At 36.7% G+C, this 25,003-nt stretch overlaps 1 protein-coding gene and 1 long non-coding RNA gene across 2 annotated transcripts; one reads left to right on the top strand and one right to left on the bottom strand.

The window, feature by feature from the left end:
• Positions 1 to 15,302: 15,302 nt before the first annotated feature.
• Positions 15,303 to 17,717, top strand: LOC124172618. The gene is made up of 2 exons (XR_006868217.1): positions 15,303 to 15,386; positions 17,378 to 17,717. It is a non-coding gene; the product is annotated as an uncharacterized LOC124172618 (long non-coding RNA).
• Positions 17,718 to 17,851: 134 nt separating this feature from the next.
• Positions 17,852 to 20,300, bottom strand: LOC124172606. The gene is made up of 2 exons (XM_046552050.1): positions 18,714 to 20,300; positions 17,852 to 17,935 (listed from the first exon to the last, which is right to left on the bottom strand). Exons 1-2 carry the CDS (start codon positions 20,034 to 20,036, stop codon positions 17,930 to 17,932), a joined length of 1,329 nt encoding a protein of 442 aa, XP_046408006.1. The 5' UTR covers positions 20,037 to 20,300; the 3' UTR covers positions 17,852 to 17,929.
• Positions 20,301 to 25,003: the final 4,703 nt, after the last annotated feature.

Genomic DNA, 25,003 nt, shown 5'->3' with positions numbered 1-25,003 from the left:
GCGTCATTCAGGACACGAATGTAAGGTAGTAAAACTACCACATATGTGGTTATGACCAGATCATTCAAAATGGCAACGACGTTTTGCGTTTAATCCATTACGGTTAGGTTGAACACAGGCGTAAGTGGTCACGCACACAATATTCGATTTGCGGAAGGCGAAAGAGAATATCCAAGATACGTAAGGGATTGCCCATTAATTACGTGAGGTGATTTCGGCAATATTTGATGTGAAAATACTATTTAGTCCATGCTTCATTGCGTTATATTTGCTATCGCCTGTTTAGCTATTTATACTTTATAATATTTAAAACTAGAAAATTAAGATCACTAAGGTCTTGTTTCTTTCGGAAAAAAATTAAATGATCCTTGCCGGGACCCACACTTCCCCACGTGATATTTGGCTCGACTCCCCCCCGCTAAACGGCTGACGTGATTATTGAATGCCCCTTAGCAACAGCCGAACAATGGGGAACATGCATGAAATTATTTCATCATGCTAGTAAGTCTCATTGAGTAGACAATTTTCTCTCGATTCCAAATATACAAGCCAAAACTCTCCTAGAACTCCACAAGCGTCAGTAAATGCTAATTAAAAGTGCTCGAATATCGCTTGAAATCACGTGACCTGAAATGCCTTCTGACGTCATCGCACGGTATACTATTCACTTCGCTAATGGAGTAGAGCTGTAGTCTTGATAACAATATATATACTAGGTAAAAAATTATCAAAGAGCTTTTTAGTAGTTCCTAAAAGGACAAATTGACTTAAGAGGAATTTTAGAAGGCACAATGCGACAGTTTATTTTTAGTCGACTCCTTTATATGACGGCTGATTTTCTGAAACAGTGATTGCTTCGTCACTAGTGCGATACTTGGAGTAGAAACAAGCAGGTAAATAATTATGCGGTTGATCAAAATTTCATTACGAACGTTTTAAACTATTTATTCTTGTCCATTAAGAGTAAATAAATTCATTGCTAGCTGAAATATATATCTTATGTATTTACTTAATAACCTTGAGGAACTTTGATAGTTTTCCCCAATTGTCCAAGATTAAGATCCAAATGATCGTTAAATGACAATAAAAAGTATTTGATAGACACATAAATAAGTTTCAAGTACTATTAACGCTGTATTAACTCAAGTTCCTGTTTTTGAACCGAAATATACTCCAAAAACGAGTCGAAATTTTAGGTTTTGCGTTGGCATGCTGCGAACTTTTTTGGCATGACAGTGGCAAATATTGAGTTTACTCTGTCAAAAGTCTCACATGTCTCGTATATTCCTTATTTTTCTCCGCGGTTTAATTGTAATCAGCATTTATTTTCGTAAATAACCACCTTCCTTTATATTTAACCGTACAACCGGTATACTATTAGGTACATTGCTAGGGTTGCTTACAAAGTGAAATGAGTGATACATCCTAAATTTGGTGGCTATCGAGAAAAAGTGGCAATTCGATAAAACCCTACTGTAACCCTGATTCAAGAGTGTACTTACGTTGAGAAATATTCCGTTGATAATGTAGATAAAGCATATGACTCCATTCTGTAGGTCGTCAATCTTTCTTCTATAATTTTTGTCGTTTGGGACACAAGCGCAAACCTTCTCCGGCGAGAAAATAGAGGTACTTGAGCGCCGGGGATACACGATGTCACACGTTTCCTATTGGATATCCATGCTGAAATACAATTATTCCACTAAGCAAATGATGTAGGTGTGCAGCGTAGATACAATGTGCAATCAACTTATTTTCATTTAATCTTTCCAATGCTCCCCAAACAATCTCCTTTATTTCTTTCAACAACGCCTTGGCAACCCAATATATTCATAATCGGCATTTTGACGTTATAACAGCAATTATTTTTGCCAAATTTGCGTTTTAGCCCCTGCATAGATCGATTTTCCATCCACTATCTCAGTCTGTTATCAGTGCCGTAACGTCACGCTCCGATGACGTCGTGTATTCAAGCAGCCGACGAAGATTATTTTTTAAAGACTCATAACTCGGCTAAAAATCATAATTCATCCACGAAATTTTCGAAGAGTACATTTGAGGTAGAGACCTTCTTATTAAAGCACTTTTTAAAAATTTTGCATGTTCCCCATTGCGCAGGCCTGAGTATCCATATAAGTGGACGTGCTAAAAACTTTCCTAGGGGCTCCTTAAAGAGTGAAACGTAGTAAAATTACTTTTAGTGAGTCCGGAAACCGCATTGAATCCAATAAATTAATCCCAGCAGACACTTAGTAGCAATTGCTTTAAATGCTTTCCCTCCGTCTGTTTGTCTTTTAAGGAATTCCTCCAAATCCCTCAATAGTGTATATGTTGAACTTATTCGCCGCCTTACGGGATAAGTGGGAAGTAAGAGAAGGAGGACACAAAGAAAATAAGAGATAAACGCGATGGAGATAAGCAGTTCGGTGGGCCGAAAAAAAGTTTTCTCCCTGATCAAATTTTCCCTTTGCGGGAAAGCTGCAAAATGATATCAGGATATTGCACTCAAATCTTTTAAAATCGGATTACGTCAGAAACTGCTGCCCGAGCTTTAAAGTTTAAAATTTTGTGAAAAATCCGGCTAATTTCAGAATCAATCGGTTATGAAGACTAATTGAATGCAAATGTTGGACAGTGGATAATAATGAAGACAAGGATACACGTTAACAGCTTACAAAAATGATATTTGAAGTTTATTTGACAAAATCTATGGCTCAAAAAATTCATTTGAATAGAATAACATTATAGTGTAGACCATCTGCAAAACACAATACATAATTACCTACGTTGAGCATCGTTTCAAATGTTAAAAATTCATGATCAAATGATATTAATTTCGATTTTTATTCCATTTTTTATTGAATAAGTCATCACTTGATATAAATAATCCCACGAAATTAAATAATGAGGTCAATTATTTTAAATTAATATCAATTGTAATAACGAATAACATATACCTGTGAAGCTCTTTTCACCAAGAAATTCAGCCAAGGGTAAGAAAGAGTAGAACCTGAAAACCAGAAAATTCACTAAAAATAAATATCTCTCTCTGCTAGTTTCGTGAAGAAACTACCCAGAAATCATTAGTCAAATGTCTTAAAACACGAATCGTTGTTCGACAGGAAAAGGGATCCCATTGAAATTTGTTCTTTTACTATCGCTCAGGGGATATATGCATTTGTAAAACGATTTATCGATACGCATTTTTCGACGAGAAAAATTTGAACAAGACAAGGCGAACCATCGCCATTTTATCTTCGTCCAAATTAAGCGACGGTTTATCGGGTCACCATCTGCGAAAGCTGGTTTCGTGACGGCCAATATTTTGTGGCCGGATGGTTAACTAGATAAGGTGATAATTAACTGCTTTTGAATCTAATTTTGTTTTTTCCCGGCGAACAATTGCAGTGAAGTTTTCTCGGGTTTCGCACCGGGTCAGTTCCTCCATTTCTCCATCCAATGTTTCGATTGTCAACTTGCCCATCGTCATCGGGGATTCAAGAGTCCAATATCCAATGTATTCCTGAATCCCTGATGACGATGGGCAAGTTGTCGACCGAAACGTTGGAAAGAGAAATGGAGGACCTGACCCGGTGTGAAACCTGAGAAAATTTCACTGCTTTGGAATCGTTCCTTGAGTTTTACTTCACATTTCCCCACGAAATGAAAACACCAAAACGGATTTATTTTTCAAAATACCCAACGCAATACAAAGGGTTTCATTCTGAGAGAAAAAGACAGCCAATTTTCAGATTGGATGGGTAACTCAGAAGAAAGCCGTTGAGTTGGAAGAAGTTATATCTTTAGGAGTGAAGTGTTCACCTTCAGTACATGTTATTTGCATTGAAAATTATGTGAGTCCTTATATTGATGTGCCATTGAATGCAGACAAGAAAGGTAAAGTTGTCGCCTTAATTGTCAAAGGATTGGCTGCAGTTGAAAAATTTGGGAAAATGAATTAAGAGAGAAGCGCTCACAGCAGAAAGTGGTTAGAATATAAGAGAAGAGTAATAAGACTATTAAAGACGCAGAAATAATGTGTCAACGAGTTTAATTTGTATAGTTAAATGATTCACAGTGGCATTGGGAGATAAATTGCATCAATAATTCTCCTGTTTAAATTTGCGCTGCTTCGCTCAATATTTTTACTTTATAACCGTATTTGAAGATTTTACATCACGTTTTATGATGCTGAAAATAACTATTTAACATCAAGTTGGAGAGTAATTCCAATTTTGTGAAGGAATGACCGGAAAAATGTCAATTGATCGTAATCAAGCGGTAGTATTAGCTAAAAGAAAATTTTTCGTAGAAATGATTTGAGTGATTAGGTAGTTTTTTCAGTAGTATATAGGGAAACTACAGAAATGTTGTCCTTATTTGTGATCTCAGAATTTGACTATTTTTATACTAATCTAATGTGAGTTAATTACAGCTTAAAGACATGCAGAAAAGCCATGAAATAATCTTAATGGAAACTAAGCGTTGGATTAATTGTAAACCAACGTTCATTGGAAAAATTAACATGACTGCAGGTTAAAGAAATGGAAAAAACTACCCCATGATTACGTCCATTTTGAAATACTCCGAAAATTTTCGAGCATGCATGTTCGTAAATATTTTACCCGTGAGGCGATCAAGCGTGTTTTTTTTATTCGAACCATGAATGACGGGAGAATTCTTTTACTGCGTTGCAATTAAAAGAGTAGAGAATACACTTTTCCGCAATCAGATCTTCACTATATTTGAGACAATTAATGCACGTATCTCTGACGCAAACAAGATATACTTTTTGAATTTCCTATTTCATTTTTGGACGATATAAATTCATTCAAGTCATTGAGGGTGTTATATTTTAGCCCATCTTCCAAATTCCCACCGCACTGGAACTATTTCAACTCTCTTGGCTAAACTCAGCGTCCAAAGGTAAATGGAGAAGCGTTGAGGTCGTGAATACGGATATCTCTCCATTCCCGATATCTTATCTCCCCACCACATTCACTCTGCCATCGCCTGTCTTTTTTCACTTTAGAGGAAATAACTGTCAACATCTCCCTTCGAAAAAACCGCTTTCAGGAAATGATGGGAAAATATCCTTTGCAAGTTGAACCCCTGAGGTATATCGCCTTGAAACCGAGCGTCATCGAGCGTGAGGCTGCCGACTGCGCTCGGTAGCCTCAACCTTGAAATCTTCGTTCTTCGCTTTTCCTTTGCTTAGCGGTCTCGAACCTTCACTAACGTCGGCACCAGATTCTCAGGCATTAGCATTTTGCGTCAGTTCTGGTTTCAAGCTTTCCTCTGTCACCAAGGATGCCGACATACAAAAAATATAAGGGGAGTCCAATCCGGGGATCTTGCCACGGAAAATTTTACAAGTGGTGAGTTATAAGTCTTTTAAGCATTTTGGAAGAGTCGTATGATCAACATAAGAACCCTGATAACAAAAATCGACAAGCCTGACACATTTTCTCCTCACACCCGTAACGAACTTTCGAGAGGGCTCGGGCAACTTTAGGTCCCATGGAGTCGGCGCCACTGTCTGTCACCGGCGTCCTCCGAAAGTTCTTACACTTTTTATGAGGTAATTTTCTCTTAATTGTGTTGGTGGTGTTATTAATAATTTTTATATTTAATTTTCTCAACATTTCTCCACTAATTCATTGCTAATAGTCCTCTCTTTAAAAACGCATAGAAAAAATAATCGATGATTTTTTTGTTTTGCTAGGGTCTCTCGGAGAGGATATTTTTGTATTGTTTACGATATTAGTGATTATTAGTTAAAAATACCCCTAAAAATAACTCTTTACCTCGTGAAATTAAACCTCAGGTTACTTTTATTTTAAGAATGAAGTTCTCCACCCATGGCGGCAATCTTTCAGCTGCAGGCGAAAGAAGGACATCCTCAGCATGCTTCGGGAAGACTTTTTGATCAAAAGATTTAATATGGTCTACAGATTTACTTACATGGGGCATATAAAATCGGAAAAAATCGTCAGGATTGACATTTTCCCTAGAATGCTTATTTTTCAAGACGGCAAGAAACCTTTCTCATCATTTAATAAATTTCGTGACGACCAACTCATGTCATACTATCCCTATGATCATAAAACTTTAAAAAGGTTCAAGAGATTAGGGATTCGAGTGACGCATCTACTGCTTTTGAATTCCTATCTCCTGGCACGCCAAAACTAAGCTTATACTCATTCAGGTTGCCAATAAGTGATGCCCTCGCCAAAGGCCACGCAAGAAGAAATTAACCTTAATCACTGGGTCCTTACTTGTTATCAATGAATTTATGTTTTCCGAAGAATTTCTAAATAAGAAATAAGAGAATACCGCAGACAGTACTCAAAGATTTGAAAGGAGACCATTGTCACCAGCTTATGCCCTGAATAACCAGCCACTAATTGGATCTTTGCGTCCATGATCATCACTGGTTATTCCTCTCCACCGTCATCGTAAAATTGTACAATATTCGCAAATAATTGTATTCATATTTTAAATATATTGAAATTTAAATTGTACTTATTTAAATTTTTTTAATCGTGCAGAATAATTTGGAATCCACAGCTGATAAATATTTTATATCGTTTCACATCTCAATTTCGTGTAGTTAATAATTAAACATACGCATATTGTCAATTATTACTCTATGCTAGTTTTAATCTTGTTTGAGCATTTGCTATTTATATGTAGATGGCTGTTGTCCTAGCACCCCCGTCCACAAGCCTTTTTTAGGGGATTATGGCGTAGTTCGTAGATGTAGATTATGGATTAAGAGGGAGGAGAGTTTATTTGTTGACACGTTGCGAAAGTGAGACAATATATTTTTACGTATTACTGCAAAAACCTTGCAGAGAGGTACCAGGGATGAGAGATTATGCTTGGATGAGATTGGCAGAATGGAAGCGCAGTGGATTAGAATTGCAAGAAGGAAAGAAGTCCAAAATGCACGGAGCTCTTTTACTTCGCTGGGACCAATGAGAAAAGCCACGAGGGACATTGTCTAACGGCCACTTTCACCGATGAATTACATTGCCTACGAAATCCACGCGCACGAGCGATTGAGTCGTCTGCATAACATTTGGGAGAGTTTTTAGGCAGAGATATACACAGTTTTGCGACTATGGGATTAATCCAAGACTGACTTGATCGTATAACTATATTAGTGGAGATGAACTCAAACGAATAAAAATATTCTATATCAAGCCATTTTCTTGCACGCGAAAAGTAAGAAAACCTGAAGGTTACTGCCAGTCTTTCATGAGTTGGTGATGTCACGAGGGTTCTCGTTTGCGTCAATCTAACTCATTGCATCATAGGTGAAGAAAAATCAAATCATTTTCTGCGAAACGTGTAGCAAGATCACTTGTTACGTAAACGGCGATTACCATTGATCACAGAACTTACAGCAATCTGTTTGGACCAATTTAAAATACGTTTACTCTTTTCCTGCCCTTAGAAAATTTTCTTACTCTCTAAAAAAAAAATGTTTTCCTTATAATTCATTGCCAGCCGTTGCAAATATATATCATTGACAAGAAATATTACGTCGTTGCTGGATAGCAGGATATTTTTAAGTAATATAAAAAAAAGACCTCAGTAGACCTTGCCACGCACGGACTCGAATGATATATCTATAATAGATAAGAATTTTCTATATATCTTATATATTTTCTATCTGTAATAAAAGGTGCAATCCACTTTTATATCAGTGAAATCTCTCCTTTAAGTCAGACACAGTACCTTTCATGGATGAATATATATGATTGAGTTCACGATTGTTAGGAAACAAAGCTACGATTTATGCTGTTACAACGATGTTATGTGTTGCAGGGGCGCAGCTAAGAATTAAGGCTAGGGGTATTTATACACAACTAATACTTAGGGGTGTGGGGTATACCCACCCACATACCTACCAGGGTAAGCAGGAGTTGTGTGGGCACTCCTCCAGAAAATTTTAAGAATAATGGTTCTAAATTGCGAGTTTTACGGCTTTCTGAGCGATGTTTGAATAATCCTAGCCCTATTCTACAAGTAATACCGATCCAAATAAGTAAAATGGATTAAACTTACACATTTCTCTGAGCCTTGGGGGAGGGGGTTTATCCCCCATAACCCCCCTCGCTGCGCCACTGCCAATAACGATCATAAAACTCCCCTGTTACCGTTTTTAATTTTTCCACGTATTCGATGTAGATTATTCCATATGCATCCAAAACATCGTTGACATGACCTGAAAGGCCCATATCACACTCTTCGCCTGCTTTGGAGCCTTTATCTTAAAAAATCCCCTTTTTCACCCGTTACTTTATCTATGTAGTATAGTGATGAATCCATACTTCATCGAAGGTAATGTTTCAACGTGGAAAATCTCCAGGAATGCGAAGTAAAAGGGCCAAAACAACCTTTTGAGTTGACCACGCGATTGTCTTTACTATATTTGTGAGCAAACGTGGCAGTGATCTTGCCGAAATTTTTTTTCTCGCCCAAGTTTTCGTACAAATTAAAGCAATTGTGCATTGCGATGTGCCTATGGCCGCTAACTAGGTATAAATTCACGTCCAAAGTTGAGAAAACGCAACGTTATTAATAAATGCAAAAAAGTGTTTCTATTGAATTTTATTGATATAGAACTCACTATTTTCGATAAATATAAGGTAGAACTGATTTAGAGAGATATTAATGACATTTTATAACTATTTAGATATTATTAAAAAACACTCAAAATGTGTCTATTATCAAGTCACCTGATACGTAAGATAAATATGTTTTCCTAAGAGTAGCTATTTCCTTCATCAAGTTTTCTATTCGTCCATATACCTAAACCTCAAAATTTCAATTAATAGATGTTACAGCTTATATTTCTTCGGGAAGTCAACATTAAGCGAAAATTGGATCTGGAAAATTATGTTGCGTTTTCGCAACCTTGGCCCTATTCGGTATATATAGACAGTCGTGCAACCCGCATTACCTTCTATTGCCGTCTCGTAGGAATATGCAGTTTTTACTGTCAAAGTATGATTACGCAGGATCATCTTCGCCTTTTTATGCCACGCATTTGGCAGAAATCGTAATATTTGATAACTAAAATTCTTAGATGTTATTTTTCCAGTAAGATGTTGTATTATTTAATCTATCCAAAATATAAAATATACGCATTGCGGTTTGAAAGAAATTAAGTCATAACGAATATTTGCTCAGAAAAACATGTTATTTGCTCAGAAGAACATTTATTTCGCATGTTTAATTGACATTAATTTTATCGATGCAGATCGAATAACAAAAATTAAGGTCTATTTATGAAATACATTAATGCATATTGGTGCAATGGAACACAAAATTCGTACACTCATATAAATTTTGAAAATGAGGTTGGTGACGTAAACGGAGCCTTTGAAATACAGGACGAGACATCTGGTGTAGTGCATCATGGCAGTTCTCTTTCGAAACACCCAATAAAAGGTATTAGTACTTTTTATTTAATTCATCTTCAAAAAGCGGAGTTGTGTCCTAAGTAGAGGAAGACCTAAAATGTTGCATTAATATTTTCTCCTAATTCTTTCGTTGGTATTTGTGGAAAAAATAAAAAAAGAATTGAGCTGATACTCTTAAATTTAAAATTTTCACCAGGTCTTTTAATGATTTTGTGTAAGAAAAATTATGTATTTCTCAAATAGATATTCTATTGACCACAATAGGCATATTTTGCGTCTGTCAATAATAGATATCAGAAAAGTTCCGTTTTTTAATGTTTAAGGTTATCACTGACTTCCAAAACAAGATATTGGTCGAAAGAAGACGATGGCGTGGATTGCGTTAGGAAATCATTGAGCCAAAGCATATTTATATTATTGAAAAAATAAACTTTTCAAACAATTCCTCTCTGGACGACAATGAGAGATTTGTTAATTATTGCCTATATTTGACGACTTGAATTATAAATTTTTAATATTCGGAATACTTGCGCATTATTTGTCAATTGATGAGCAAATGATACCTCACTTCGCCTCAGTGCAAAAATGTTCTTTAAAAACAAGCCGTTTGGATTTGGCTTTAAACTTAGGTGATTATGTTCTTCAGACGACTTTAGGATTCAACCAGGCGATGGTAAACGACTTTGATCGAAAGTTAGGCTAGGAAGTAAGTGTTATTCTGGAATTTATCAAGGTTTTCCCTGAACCTTCTAATGATCGCATGTTTTTCAATGACTCCTTTATATCGTGTGTATTATTTATTGTTTTGAAAGATGCAACGCACACACGTCGCGAGAATGAATTGACGAGAAATAGGTGGTTAGGAGTAAAAAATTAACAAACAATATGGTTGATTTCCAACAGTAATAATACATTTAATAACCGAAGTAAGCTTTAGGAGCACAATACATAAAATACTAAATTGCCTGAGGATAATGTACTCTAGCCGTTGGGAAGAAGCCGGGCACGACAGAGAGTTCCTTCCTTGTCTGTGGTCAGTAGCAGAGAGAGCGAGTCAGGCCGCTTACCAGATCGCAGCCGCGCTCGAAGCAGGCGTGAGAGGGGAGGTGTAGGCAGAGGACGGGAAACAGGTTTCACGCTGACGATTCACCTTACAATTGGGTAAACGGTGGTGGAGGGTAATTGAAGTTCACACATGCCGTAAAGAGGCCGACACCGTTGGTGAATTCACTATAAATTGTGAGCAGTTCACAGGACGCGAGGATCAGCGGCCCGCGTGGATCAGCCAGGCACGACGTACTCTGGAGCTTCGCGAGATTGGTACTCAGGAGCTCGCGAATCGTCTCCTCGTGGTGAAGTCTCAGAGGGGTCAAGTCTCAGAGGGGTCGAGTCTCAGAGGGGTCGAGTCTCAGAGGGGTTGAGTCTCAGAGGGATTGAGAAAGTGCCCATTATGGCACAAAGAAAAAGGATTTTTCACACTGGAATGCGGAAGTGTCTGATAGAATATAGTAAAACCGTCGGCATAAAACCGAGAGAAACATGAAAATAAGCATCCTGAAGATAATAACCCTGAACCCTCTTATAATTTGTCAATGTTTTCCCTGATCCCACTAATCAACATATGTTTTTCAATAACTTCCTTACATCTTAAAAAACTATATTTGTTTTGAAAGAAAAAGGATTTTTGACACTGGCACCATATGTGTAAATAGATAGAGGGAGTGCCTGATATAATTTAGCGAAACATCGGTATAAAACCGAGAGGAACGTGAAAACAAGCATTTGATGAAGCTGTAGGTCAGTATTGTTTGATGGAATGATAACTCGGATGTCACTGTAGACAGCAATACATGTTCTGTGCTTACATTGAGCAAAAGGGAAACGTTTCAGCAACCAAAAATACTATTCCACTGCCTCGAGTTATTGGGGAGTGTAGTAAATAGATAAAAGGTCTGTACATAAATGATAATGCACATTCAAAATACCACATTAAAATTCGTAGGGAAAGGAGGTCCTAGTTTATAATCTCATGATTGGTAGTAAATGCAATGTAGTTACAATAACTGCGGGTTGAGCTGGGTAATTATTACTTTTACTCTTAAAATGAATTCACATCATATGCATAACAAAATTTAAAAAATATAATAATATCTACCTTTGATTAGCGATTAGACTTAAATTTTTTAAGGATAAGGTGAGCTATGGAGCACAGCACTAAAAAGCATCATGGCAAATACGAGGTGAACATCAGGAGGTCCTTCTGCACTTTCTTACAAAATTTGTCATTATTGAATCTGATACACCTTACGGGATATACTGATATCAAACCAAAACAAATCACTGAAACTTTGAGCATTACAAAATTTATTTTATCTGTGTGGAGCATGAAATGCAATATTGGATAAAGGTCCATTACAGTTTGCAGCAAAAATAAGAAAACTGGTTTAATCATATCACATTCAATGGAATGCTATTTCTACAAATGTGCCTAGAATGGCATCGTACAGAATATAGTGTGATACCACATAAGTGATTTAATTATAGAAACGATATGCATACATTTACAACTACATGATAATCCATTTGATTATTGAAAAAATAAATACATTACTTCCTCATAGTATCATGACATTTTTAAGAAGAAAAATAAATGTGATGAAAAATAATGCAAAATAAATGAGAACAAGCAATACCTGAAGTGAGGATATCTTGCAATTCCTCTTCAGAGATAAGCCAACTGAGAAAAATTCAAAAGACAATTATTCAGAAATGCATTGTTTTTCTCATACATATGCATTCATTATCCTAGATAATCAATTACAAGTAATAATCATAAAGCAATTTACATGTAAAGTATTTACCATCAGATATAGTTATAAAATATTTTTTAAATCCACATATAATGACACTACTGCAGATTAGTTAACGAAATAAATATATTATATTTATATCTAATGGATCATATTTACAAAATCTGGATGGTTAATCTTGCCTTACAAACTATGGTGGTGTAGCACAGGTAAAATTATCAATTCAGAAATACCTTAGAAAAAATCAATCGTTGTAAATGGATTTTCTTTTGGAAAAAACTACATAACATAACAACCACATTTCTGTTGCCACCAGGTTACAGAGAGACAATAAAATAACACCAAATTATATAATTACAGACACGAAAGAGCAACAAATACTAATGCAAAAAATAGAAAAAGTAAAATTGTGAAACATAAAAAGTAATAAAAAAACCCCAAACCCATTTACCAAATGGAGATTGGACAAACGGAGAGCCATTTAAGAAAAAACCTAGATATAAGATGAAACTCAAAGAAAGGAGGCATCACAAAGCCATGAAATAGCAATAGCTATATGGAAAAATGGGGATTGAGCTTCAACGGCCACAAATTGAAGAATTAATTAAATTAACCAATCTTGTGATGAATCAAAATTATTTTTCATTTGAAGGCAAATATTATAAACAAGAATTCGGAACTTCCATGGGTAACTCCCTTTCGCCCTTTCTTGCTAATGTTTTCATGACTCATTTTCAAAACATTTTTAAAAGTAAATTCAGTTATTTCCTATCCATTTACTTAAGATACGTAGATGACATTTTTGCCATCTTCGTCACCAATAAGTATGACTTACATCAATTTGGTTATGATTTAAATAACTTATTCCCCACCATTAAATTTACTCATGAGATTGAAAACAACAATCAACTTCCTTTTCTTGACTTACTACTCACCAGAAAAGATGACAGACTTACTTTTGATATATACCGTAAACCTACCCACACTGACAATTATATTCATCGGGACTCTTGTTCACACTAGCACTAAATATTCATCTTTTAATGCCCTCGTCCACAGACTCATAAATATTCCACTTGGGAGAAATAATTATTTAAAAAAATAAACAACATAAAACGCATTACAAAATTAAATGGATTTAAAGAATCCTTGATAGACAATTTAGTTAAAAAACAGAAATTCAAAAAACTCCTAAATAATTCCACTACATTGGCAAGTGGCCAAACACCACGCTACATAAAACTTCCTTTCCACTCACAACTAACAAAAGGCCTTGATTTTTACCGTTTTAAAAATTTTTTAAAAAATTTTTAAAACGGTAAACACAAAAATCGCATTTAGTAACAACAACAAACTGAAACATTTACTGGGGAATACTAAGGACAAAATTGACACACACAAAAAATCTGGAATTTATCAAATTTCTTATTCTTCTTGTGAAAGCCTCTACATTGGTCAGACACGTAGAAATATTATGACCAGATTCAAAGAACACATGGCCCACTTCAGATACAACAGGCTAGAAATATCTAGTATGGCTCAACATTTAATTGATACTGGACATGTAACATCAGAAAACCATCTTAAATTACTAAAACAAACACCCAACCACTTACTAGACGCCTATGAAAGTCTATTTATATACAAAAACAAGAATAAAATCGTTAACAGTGACCATGGACCTATCCCTCACAGCTCCCTTTTTTCCATCACCAAACATGACATATTCAACAGTTCAAATTTAAAAATTTTCCAAAAATTTTTCATATTTGAATATTTGCCAATTTTCAACGACCGTTAAAAAATTTCCCTCAAGCACCTCACTCCCCCCCTTCCCTTAGTCCTCCCCTCCCTTCTCCCTACCCTCTCCTTCACTTTAACCCCTCCCCCTTCCCCCTTTACCACAGTACGCCACTAGCCAATCACTTCACTCTCCTCCCCCGTTCCCCTCGGACCCTTTTTTGCCATAGGTTCCCATCTTCCGTTTAACACCTAATACTGTTTTCATCCTCCCCCCTAGCCCCTCCATCTTCAACCCTCCCCCCTTCTTATTCTTAGTTATATTTCTTGGTTGTCCTCCCGTCCCCTTCACTTTCAGCCTCGTGTTGTAAGTGACTTTGGTTCGTCCTTCAGCGCGCTGAAGAGGGCTACTTTGTAGCCGAAATATGTATACGTGTGTTTTTCTCGTCCCCTTTCCGAACCCCCCCGACGACGCTCTTTTGGAGCAAACCTTTTTTCTCCCGGAACATTGAAGCCATCCACAAGTGAGTGATTGCTTATTGAATGAAAGTGTTTCCACGGATCACTGGCCGTCTTTAACAGGCCCATCCTGTGAAGATTCCCAGTTTTCTGTGGAGCATGAATCCTTAGCGGAGGTCCCTACAGCCCCCACAAAGGATCTTGTTGTGTATGTTTGAGTGAGTGATTGTGTGAGTGTGTGTGTTTTTTTTGGGCTTTCTGGTTGAGAGGCTGGTGTTTGGTCCCTGCGGGGAATTTCTCCCCCTTCCCGCACACCAACGCAGCAAAATTGTTTTCGACTTGCAAGGTGGACGAGCAGGGAGAATTATACGGCCAATTGAGAAATTCCTTTTCTTCTTTAAGGAATAGTTATATTTCTTATGAAGAGAACTGGTAACATGTTTAACCATTATATTCACTTAAATCCTTGAAAACCAAGCAGCAATCCTGAGGATTATGAGACATTTACTGTTTGCTTATAAATAAGCAAATGCACATTTCCAGTCAACTGAATACTATACAAAGGATATGTGAATGTTGAAAATATATACGGGCATGAATGATTGCAATGATCTTCTCTAACGTCAGTGAAAGTTTGAAAAAGACCAGCAAGAATATAAACGGACTTAGGTCACAAACATGTAGGAAAATGAATTAAAGAACCTAATTACTTAATTACGACATTTCATAAATGCCTTACAACTAGTAAAAACTGAAAAAATCCCATCTAAACTATTGTATGTCAAATATGACAAGATTGTAAATTGATATTCTACATCACATTTAAATTGTATAGCATATCTTTGAAATTAATAGTATTTGACAAATATAGTGTTTTGCCTACTACACAATGTTATGCCTACATCATTATAATTGCAAACTACAGGGAAATGTCTCACAAGTGACCCTGTCGATTTCTGAAACAACAATGCCTGTTCGCTGTCCGTTTGAAGTCTGTCGATAGCCTGTTAAAGATTAGTGAACAGAGTATAAACAGCCAACGAACAATCTCGGGTCACTCACAAGTAGGAACAACTTACGAACAGCCTAGCAACAGTTTGTACTCTGTTTGCAGCTTGTTCCTTACAGGCAGGCAACAAGCATTTCGGGAACAATAGTGAACAAGCTTTTAACAGGCAGGGGCCGGTTTGTAGTATGTTTCACCGAACAGGGAATGAACAGACAACAGTGAACAAACACTAAACACTCTATCGATTAACGTAAAAATAATGCCTGTTCGCTGTTAGTTTGGAACCTTATGGAGATTTTGAGAACAGATTATGAACAACGTACGAACAATTGTTTTAAGTTTCCGAATTTGGACAACAATTTGGATTAATCCAAATTTAATTGAGTACAAGGAAGTTTGATTGAATCCAATGAAAATATCATCTACTTAAACAGTAATTATATACGGTTGAATTCATTATCACGATTACCATCAACCACGGATGACGGTTATTGAAGTGAGCACGCAAATTATATTAGCTATCTGCTCGGCTTACGCACGTTAAATACTTTACTTCGCCAATTACAGGCAGGGGCCATATGTTTCAGCCAAAGAGTATGTACTCTGTGGTTTCAGCGGACTGGGAACGAACAGACAACAGTGAACGGACACTCAACAGGCAAGGGCCTGTTCATAGTCCGTTTCACGGTACAGGGTACGAACAGAAAACAGTGAAAAGCTAGTGAGAACAGGTTCTCAACAAGGACGGAAAGATAGCGTGGTGCTGCTACCTACCTATAGAAGATAGCAAACGCAAACAATGACGCCAATAACCGATACCGTTATCCGGACAGTTTACGAGCACATGGTCGACTGTGTTGTGGTGAAGTTGTTGGTTGCGGAGAAAAGAGTTATTTATTTGAGTATTATTTAACCTGTGCTAAATGCCCGCAGTGACGAATTAAGTAATTCGTGCATCCATTCAGTGATCGTGAAAGTCTTGAAGTGATATGTGTTCTTGAGTGTGTTTATTTAATAATTTATTGTGTCTCTTAAGTTTTTGAGCAAGTACTGAGATTTGTATTGTATTTGTATTATGCGTATGTGCGTTACGTCGCCAATAAGAACCGACAAACATTGTCAGAGGACTGTCTTTCTTGTAGGTTTGTTTGTGAGAAGTGAAATCATCGTGTTCATAAATATTCTTTAAAGGCGTGTTTCTCTTTTAAAATCACACGTATTATATATTGACATAGTGCAGAATCCGAGTTGTATTAATTTAAGGAAGTACATATTTCTTTGATGAAGGCATGTGAAATATTTTGTTGGTGTAGTGGTTGTTCTGTTAATGATGACAAAGCTTGCTGTTCTACAACTATTCAAGATTTTTATAACTAATGGAATATGTGGAAAAGCATAATAAAAGTTTTTCTTACAATCATTCAAATGAATTTCAACTTTTAATTCTATTTTAACATTAATTATCTCTTGTCTATTACGCCCAACTTAGCAACAGCGAACAGTTAAGGAACAAAGTATGCGCATAGGGAGAGAACAGACAAATAACCGTCTTCTCACATTCTCACAGACAAGGAACAGACAAGGCGTTCCAATTTACATTCTACGAACAGTCGCCTGCCTGTTCTCTCTTGGTCAAGGTACAGGGAACTAACAGCCGAAGAAAACAGGCAATGAACTGACAGCGCACAGTCCCCCTGCCTGTTCATTGTCTGTGGTCCAACAGGTAAGGAACAGAGAATGCCGCTTTCTTAACAGGGAGGGAACAGACAAGTAACCCTTTACTCACAGACAAGGAACAGACAAGGCGTTCCAATTTACATTCAACGAACAGTCGCCTGCCTGTTCTCTCTTGGTCAGGGAACAGGAAACGAACAGCCAACTGACAGACAATGAACAGACTTTATTGTTACAGAAATCGACAGGGGAATGAGGCCAAACAAGGTCAGAGCAATGAACCAAAACAAACTAATGTTTATCAATGGGCTAAACAAACATGAGTACATCCAGCAAAATATGATTATAAATCTGGAAAGAGCTGTATATGTTCCATATAGATTTATGTGCACAATGACTTTCAGATAAATTGTAGCATTACATTGGTAAGCTAAAATGGTCCATTCCTTCCATTTACTAACAGCGCAAATGCGATGCAATATGATATATTATCAAAAATACAAATATCCCAATATCATGACTAGGAAAAGACTGACTAAATTATGTGTCCAGAAGATTAAAACATCAAGCATCTCAAAATGTGATTACCTACCACATGAAAAAGTGCCATGTAGCAAACATTAAATCAACATAAATGTCTGAGTATAATCATAAAATAGGTGTTACGATTGCACTAAATACACAAGTAATTCAAATAACCCAATAAAAACTGAGAGGCTTACAGTGAATAAATGAATATGAACAAAATTTCATCTTCAGGACTGGCTCCATCACAATCTCTGAAGTATATCAGTCCAAATTCATCTCTGAAACAGAAAATATAAATTAATGGATTGAAAAGTAGTGCAATCACAAACAAAACGCAATGTCAAAATTAGGTCAATATTCATAGTGAGATAAAATATTACTTCCATTTACAAGAATGCAATGGCAGTATCCATAAGCAACAATTATTAAACATCCTCGAACAAACCCATGTTCTACAAGAATCATTCATTTTATAAGTGAAAAATATTGGAAGACTTTCACTATTGTTTGGAATTCACATAAAAATCACTAGATTGATATATCATAGATTTGAATTTAGGGACTTCAATTTCCTTTTATTATTTTATCTTTAACTTCGATATTTATCCATTAGATTAGAGTTTGTTAGTTTTAAAGCCACTTTCTTAAACTTATGACATATAAGATCTTAAGAACATGTTACCTTTTAACAAGAAATCTTCATCTTGGAATTTTGAGAAGTAGAATGTTTGCCTAAAATGAATTGCATTTAAATATTCTAATACTACAAAATCCGACACTCATTAAATCAAATTACTAATAGAACACATGAGAGGATGAACTCCAATGTACCAGAAGTTTTATTTCACCTCTACATGCCAACCAATTAGTTGCCCACTTTTGGGAAATCATGGACAGTTAAATTACGAACAATTATTTCAATTATTCAAAAGGATGTAAATTTACATTTATTATGTACCGATTTATTGGCTAAACCAGCTTCAAATAATGATTTCAATGTTTTAATGAAGACCATGATGTAAAGAAGAAACTGTAATAAATAGACATAGGACCCACCTTTGCACTGGCTAGAAGTTTTCCCATCACATTGTTAGAATAGAGAGAGAGGAGGAGAGGGGCTTGCTGCTGCAGAATAGCTCTTCCTTCTGTGGATCCATCATCAGCGATAATCCGAGGGACAGCTGCCGCAAGCCAACATACCTTTGCCTTCGGTGTCTTCCTATACAATGCACGATTGATACTCCAATCATATCCCCCTCCCCTCTTCCTCCTCTCCACCAACTCCACTAGAGCCCTCATCCACTCACGCTCTCGTTCCACGTCTCCCCTGCTATATGGCCTCCCCTCATTATCGAAAACTAATTTTAGGGATAATTGTGAGACGGCCCAAGCTAACTCAGCACATACGTATTTCTCACTATTACTGGAATCAACCAATGCACCCAAATACACAGTCTCACTCTCAAAATCATAAAATGATATCCATTCACTCCCATTCCCCAGAGTCCCATCCAAATCCACGAACTTCTCTTTCATCCTTACAATGTTCTCATATTCCAAATCCACCAGCACCTTCACCCGATCATCCCCACACAAATATTTAATTATGCAAGCAGTGATTTCATCTCCATCATACAGTCTCTCATACAATCTATGAGTTTCATCAACTCCACTTCCATATACTATCCTAGTCTTTTGCATCATGCCGTCCACACATTCCTGCCTTGCTACAACCGGATCGGATGTAGGTTGCCTTAAAGATGCCTCCCCAATAAGACCGCACTTGATACACGTAACGTCCTCCGCTGTTGACGTCACCGATTCTTCCAGACAACACAACAGTGCATCGCGTCCACACACTTGCACTTTCAGTTCCTCCAAGGATGAGCTCAGCTGTCGCACAAGAGATTTCACCTCTCGCCTCAATGAGTCCACGGAGGACTTGAGAGATGCAATATCACATTCTGGGCTAGCAACGGGTGTCACATGATCAGTGCTCCTACTCAAAGATGCTTGCAGACGACGCAAAATAACTTGGTCTCTCCTGTGAACCAACGTCACCAAATTCAGAATTTTTGAGCGTTCTACATCGTCAGGAAACTGCCGCACCATCTCCTCAGCTGAAGACAATGCATTCTGTTGACTGTCATCTGTTATGTCTGTGTCGGCCCCTCTCGCCAATAACTCCTCCACCCAGTCAGCCTTCCCAAGTCCCACTTCAACATGCAAGAGCGTTTTCTCCCCTATCATTCTTCTATTCACATCTTCCAACTTGTCCAGTAGGTCTTTATGCTGGAGGAATGAGCCAGTCACCAATCCAGCAAGAAGCCTCTCCTCAACAAATTGCTCAGCATTGCTGTTCCAAATGTTGCTCGCCATGATTGGGGAAAAATGAAATAATTTATTTGAGCAGAAGTGGATTCAGCAGAAGTTGGCTGTATAAAGCAGGCGTGGTGGCAATGGTCACGAAGGAGTAACACACGATCTCAGCGATGGTTCGAAAAGAATAAATGTTGACTGCAAAGAAAAAGAAAAAACATCAAATTATTATCTTAAAATTTGTCAATAGCAGTGTGGGAACATAACAACTAGCATTAGCGTGACCCAAGAAAAAATATCTCGCTTACTATGCAATGCAGATTAAAAAGGAAATTGATATGGAATGGCATTTTTGAAATTCAATTACTTACAGCCATCGTTTTTATGAGGAAGTAATTCTGCTGGAGACCAAAATAGATTAGCTACGCCAAAAATGTCAGGACAGTTTTCTACCAAGCAGGAGTACCGATCGTTTATTACGGAACCTCTAATAATGAGGGAGGTGAGGTTAGAATGAAAATTGAGACGATATGCACCAAGATCTATATGACATGATAATATGGGAAAATAGGCTGCTGAAAAAAGGAGAAGAGAAAGAAATTAATTAGAACAACTGAAGAAATTTGTCAGATGCAGGTGCTACTTGGTGGAAGTTTGAAATATTTAAATTGAAGGCGGTAACATTTTTCCTCAATATTTAATGTACAATTCTTGTACCAATTGATGACTCTGTGAGCTGCAATGCATCATTAACTTTTAAATGTAGTGGAAAAGTGTATTTCTTCCTAAAGTAAGATCGTAAGTAATGTGTGTCTTCTCTGTTGTATAAAAATAGAAAAAAATGTTCCCGATTAACTTCTTAATGGCGGATGCCAGCATAGGTGAAAATACATCATAAATTATCTATATTTGCTTGGTTACTTTCTGGACGGCAATTCAAGTATAATATTTCTTTCGTCAAATTATACGCAGTTTTATTCCCTTTGGTGCCATTCATTGAAAGCATGCTTATGCCAGGTTTTCCTCCTCACTTCCTTATCTCCTCCAAGAAATCCTCAATCGCCGAGGTGATTATGTCGGAAGGACACCACAAGTGTGCTCAACGTTTGGCAATGGAATAATTTTTAATCAATCACTTCGTCTTCTGATCATGACCCATCGGAGGTTAAAGAAAAACAGCCCATGTACATGATGGAATTTTATAAGCTGTGCAATTCTCACTGTTTACAGTACTTTTTTTTACAACATTGTAATTCTAGCACTTTGAGTGCCGGGTGCTAAATTTAAAGCCCTAGTGAAAAATCCAGCCATTTTTACTAAATTAGTACATTTTTTAAAACAGCATTAAAAAAATAATTATATCAATGCATACTTCCATAAAAATGAGACTTTTCTCTTCTTTATGAATGAGTTGAAACACATTTATTGCTAATTTTTAAATATAAATTCAACAATGAAAACCTACTGTTTTTTAAATAAAAAAGAGTTGCAATATATGATATACCGCCATAACATGCATAATAATTTTTAATTACACTCAATTCGAACCATATAAAACATGGAAATTATAAAAAAGCATTGTTCCAAGCAAAGCGTTATAAATCCTGGATGACAAAAAGGGACACTGCACCCTCAACGAACGGTTCTTTCCGCAAAAGAATTTTCACACCAAGTGGCCTAAGATAAGGATGCTAGTAGCTGCAAAGGACTTTTCATCCTCAAGACATTAAAGGAACCCTTTACCATCGAGGATTTGACTTTTGAAATAACAGAATCACTAAGCAGTATGGTGGAAAAGTACCATGGGCGAAATATTATGGCTTCACACATACAAAGCCAATTAATTAGAAAGACATAATATTACGTCCATGGCAATTTTAAGAAAGATCAAAAGGACGTAATATTACGTCCATGGCACGCAAAGTGTTAATCTAGATTTTTAAATGCGGAATGGCATTTAAAAATCTAGACTAAAATCTAGAATCTAGAATTTCTGCCCATGGAATTTAAAAAAATATTAGAAGGCAGGGCCCCCCCCCGAATAAGAAGATAAGTTCTTGAGCCCCAGCCGAGGGCCCCAATCACCCCACACCACCCCTGCTTATCTTCCTTGTATACTCCTCCCGTCCACTTCTTATCTCCCCCTGATATCCTATTAATCTATATTGGAAATTTCTCATCGCCAATGTCTTGGTGTACATGAATTGAAAAAAAATGGATCATATGGATAACGCCGTTGGATATTTCACTTATCTGATTTTTATGGCATAACTTATGATTTTAATTCTTCTTCCGTCTTCAACTTGCAACCAAGCGGAAGTATGAACATTTATTACAGAACCTATAATAATGAGGGAAGTGAGGTTTGAATGAAAGTAGAGTTGATATGCACGAAAATATACGATGTGACATGATAAGATGGAAAAATAGGCTGCTGAAAAAGAGGAAAAGAGAAAGAATTTAGAACACTAGAATAAATTCAACAGATGCTACATGGTGGAAGTTCGAAATATTTAAATTGAAGATGATAACACTTTTCCACGATATTAAATACACAAGAATAGATTTGTACCAGATGATTGGTCTGTGAGCTGAAACGTATTGAGTGGATTAAAATATTGCGGACAAGTGCTAGATATTGTATTTAAATCTCTCTTGTATTCAAATCTCTCTTGTCCCCCTCTTGTATTCGAATAGAAAAATGTTCCTGAGTAGCTACTTAAAAGCAGATGCCGGCATGAGTGGAAATACACCATAAAATTATCAATATTTGCTTTGTTACTTTCTGGAGGGCACTTAAAGTGTAATGTTTCTTTCGTCAAATGAAGCGCAGTCTTATTCTCCTAGGAGCCATTCATTGAAAGCATGCTTACACCAGGTTTTCCTCCTCAATTCCTTATCTCCTCTAAGAAATGCAAGTCTTTGCTCTCAATTGTCTTCCCCATACACACCGTCGCTTATATTATGTTACTTTACTTAACCATGGGACCACCGAATTGACTGCGTAACCTTGAAATATGTAGAAAAATGGACAATAGCTCCTTTTAAAAGATTCCATCTGTCATATATAATTGGTGTTCATGTTATCTTCACCCATCCATCATTCCATCTTTACGCTGAAGTATAGACGTGGCTAGGATAGAAGTGTTTTAAAATGGGCGATGAGCTTCAGGACAAAGCCAAAATTGATGGAAGTCATTGGCGGCAACATCCCATGAAGAAGGCATAGTAAATCCAGTCTAGAGGCACGACCAATTCCTCAATCACCGAGGCGATTATGTCTAAAGAACACCACAAGTGTGCTCAATATTTAGCAAAGGAATAATTTCTAATTAGTCACTTCGTCTTCTGTTCATAACACATCGGAAGTTGAAGAAAAACAGCACTAATACATTATTGAATTTAATGAGCTGTGATATTCCCACATTTCACAAAACTTTATCTTATGAAATATTTATTTTTCATAAACTTATATCCAGTTATTGAGAAGCAGAACCCTGTCAAAATCCATTTCTTAGCATGGGATTTCCTAAATATTCCAAGGCAGAGCACCCCGGGTAAGGAGATAAAAGATAAGATCTTTAGCCCCAGCTGATGGCCCCAATCATCCCACACCACCCCTGCTTGTCTTCCTTACATACTCCTCCTGTCCACTTCTTATCTCCCCCTGATATCCTATTAATGTATCTTTGAAATTTCTTATCGCCAGTGTCTTAGTGTACATGAATTTAAATAAAATTGGATCCTACGTATAACATCGTTGGAAATTTAAGTTATACGCTTTTTATGGCATAAATTATGATTTTAATTCTTCACGATATTGGCCCTACTCACGTACTCGATCTCGTCCAGTTTCTTCAGTAAAAAATAAGTCCACACAGATATTAAAGGTGGCCTCATATTATATTGGAGAACAACATTTCTTTCTTTCTCTCAGCACATGATGAATATTTTTACTTGAGAATAAGAATAAACTATTCTGTCATCAATCAAAGAGTAAAATTTGTTGGCTAACTAACGCTCAGATGACTAGAGTACAGATGGGGATATTAAGAAGGGGTACAGGTTCATGTGCCCCCCTGATTCTTTAAAAAAGAGACAAGTTTTTTAATATGGTTACCATTGAGTTTGTGTTGGTTTGAGTATCAATCATAAAATATCATATTAACAATAAAGATAATATTTTGGTACAATAATTGTCGTATGTTGATCATAATCCCAATTAAAAGAAGACACTGGCATTCACAGGTAGTAGGTATATTAATTTAACTGTGATTGAAATGAATGTAAGGCGAGCTCTATCTCTCCGTGCACATTCTCTTATCTCCCCCAAAATACACTCAAATGCCTCTGGAAGCATCCTTCACATACAGAAGGCAACATAATTATTAAAAGGGGCATGCAGTCGTAGACACAATTATAAGAACATATTTAGACACTTCATCTCATGCCACAAAGTAAAATTTGAAGGAAAATAAAATATATAAAATAAATGGATTGGCTTAAGTTTTATAATAGTCGCTAGTCATAATAAGTGAATATATTGCAAGTTATGCCCCGTTCACATTACTATCTTTCTTAACCAGCGTAAGATGACGTCAGAACCAACGCGCGTTCACACTCAACCATGGTTAGACCCTGGCGACATCTGATGAGTGGTAGAGTCGGTAGAGTAATTCCAAGTGAAAAATGAATTGACAAGAGCGAATAACTTGTTGGAAGGAAATATAGAATGTGCAGGGAAAAGTTCTTGTGTTAATTGCAATGATATTGATGATGAATTTAAACATATGTGCATATTATGAGCTGCTTATGAATTAAAAATTGCATTCCAGCGTCGACAATCATTGTTCCTCGCTACGTAGAAGGTAATTCAAATGTGTTCGTCCAACTAATCATTTCATCCATAGTGTGGCTTGCATTCTTCTACTGCTCTATTTAATACGAATGAAAGCGAATATTACTGATAATTAGGTTGATATCAACAACATATACTACTACTTGCCCTTGATTCGGATGTGTCGACA

Source organism: Ischnura elegans (assembly GCF_921293095.1).
Source record: "Ischnura elegans chromosome 13 unlocalized genomic scaffold, ioIscEleg1.1 SUPER_13_unloc_1, whole genome shotgun sequence".
Classification (NCBI taxonomy): Eukaryota; Metazoa; Arthropoda; class Insecta; order Odonata; family Coenagrionidae; genus Ischnura; species Ischnura elegans.
Note: the sequence above shows the minus strand (reverse complement) of the source record. Positions and strands in the feature narration are given on the sequence as shown.

Coding starts and splice junctions, on each gene's coding strand:
- LOC124172606 (XM_046552050.1), bottom strand. CDS start 20,036: ATGGCGAGCAACATTTGGAACAGCAATGCTGAGCAATTTGTTGAGGAG.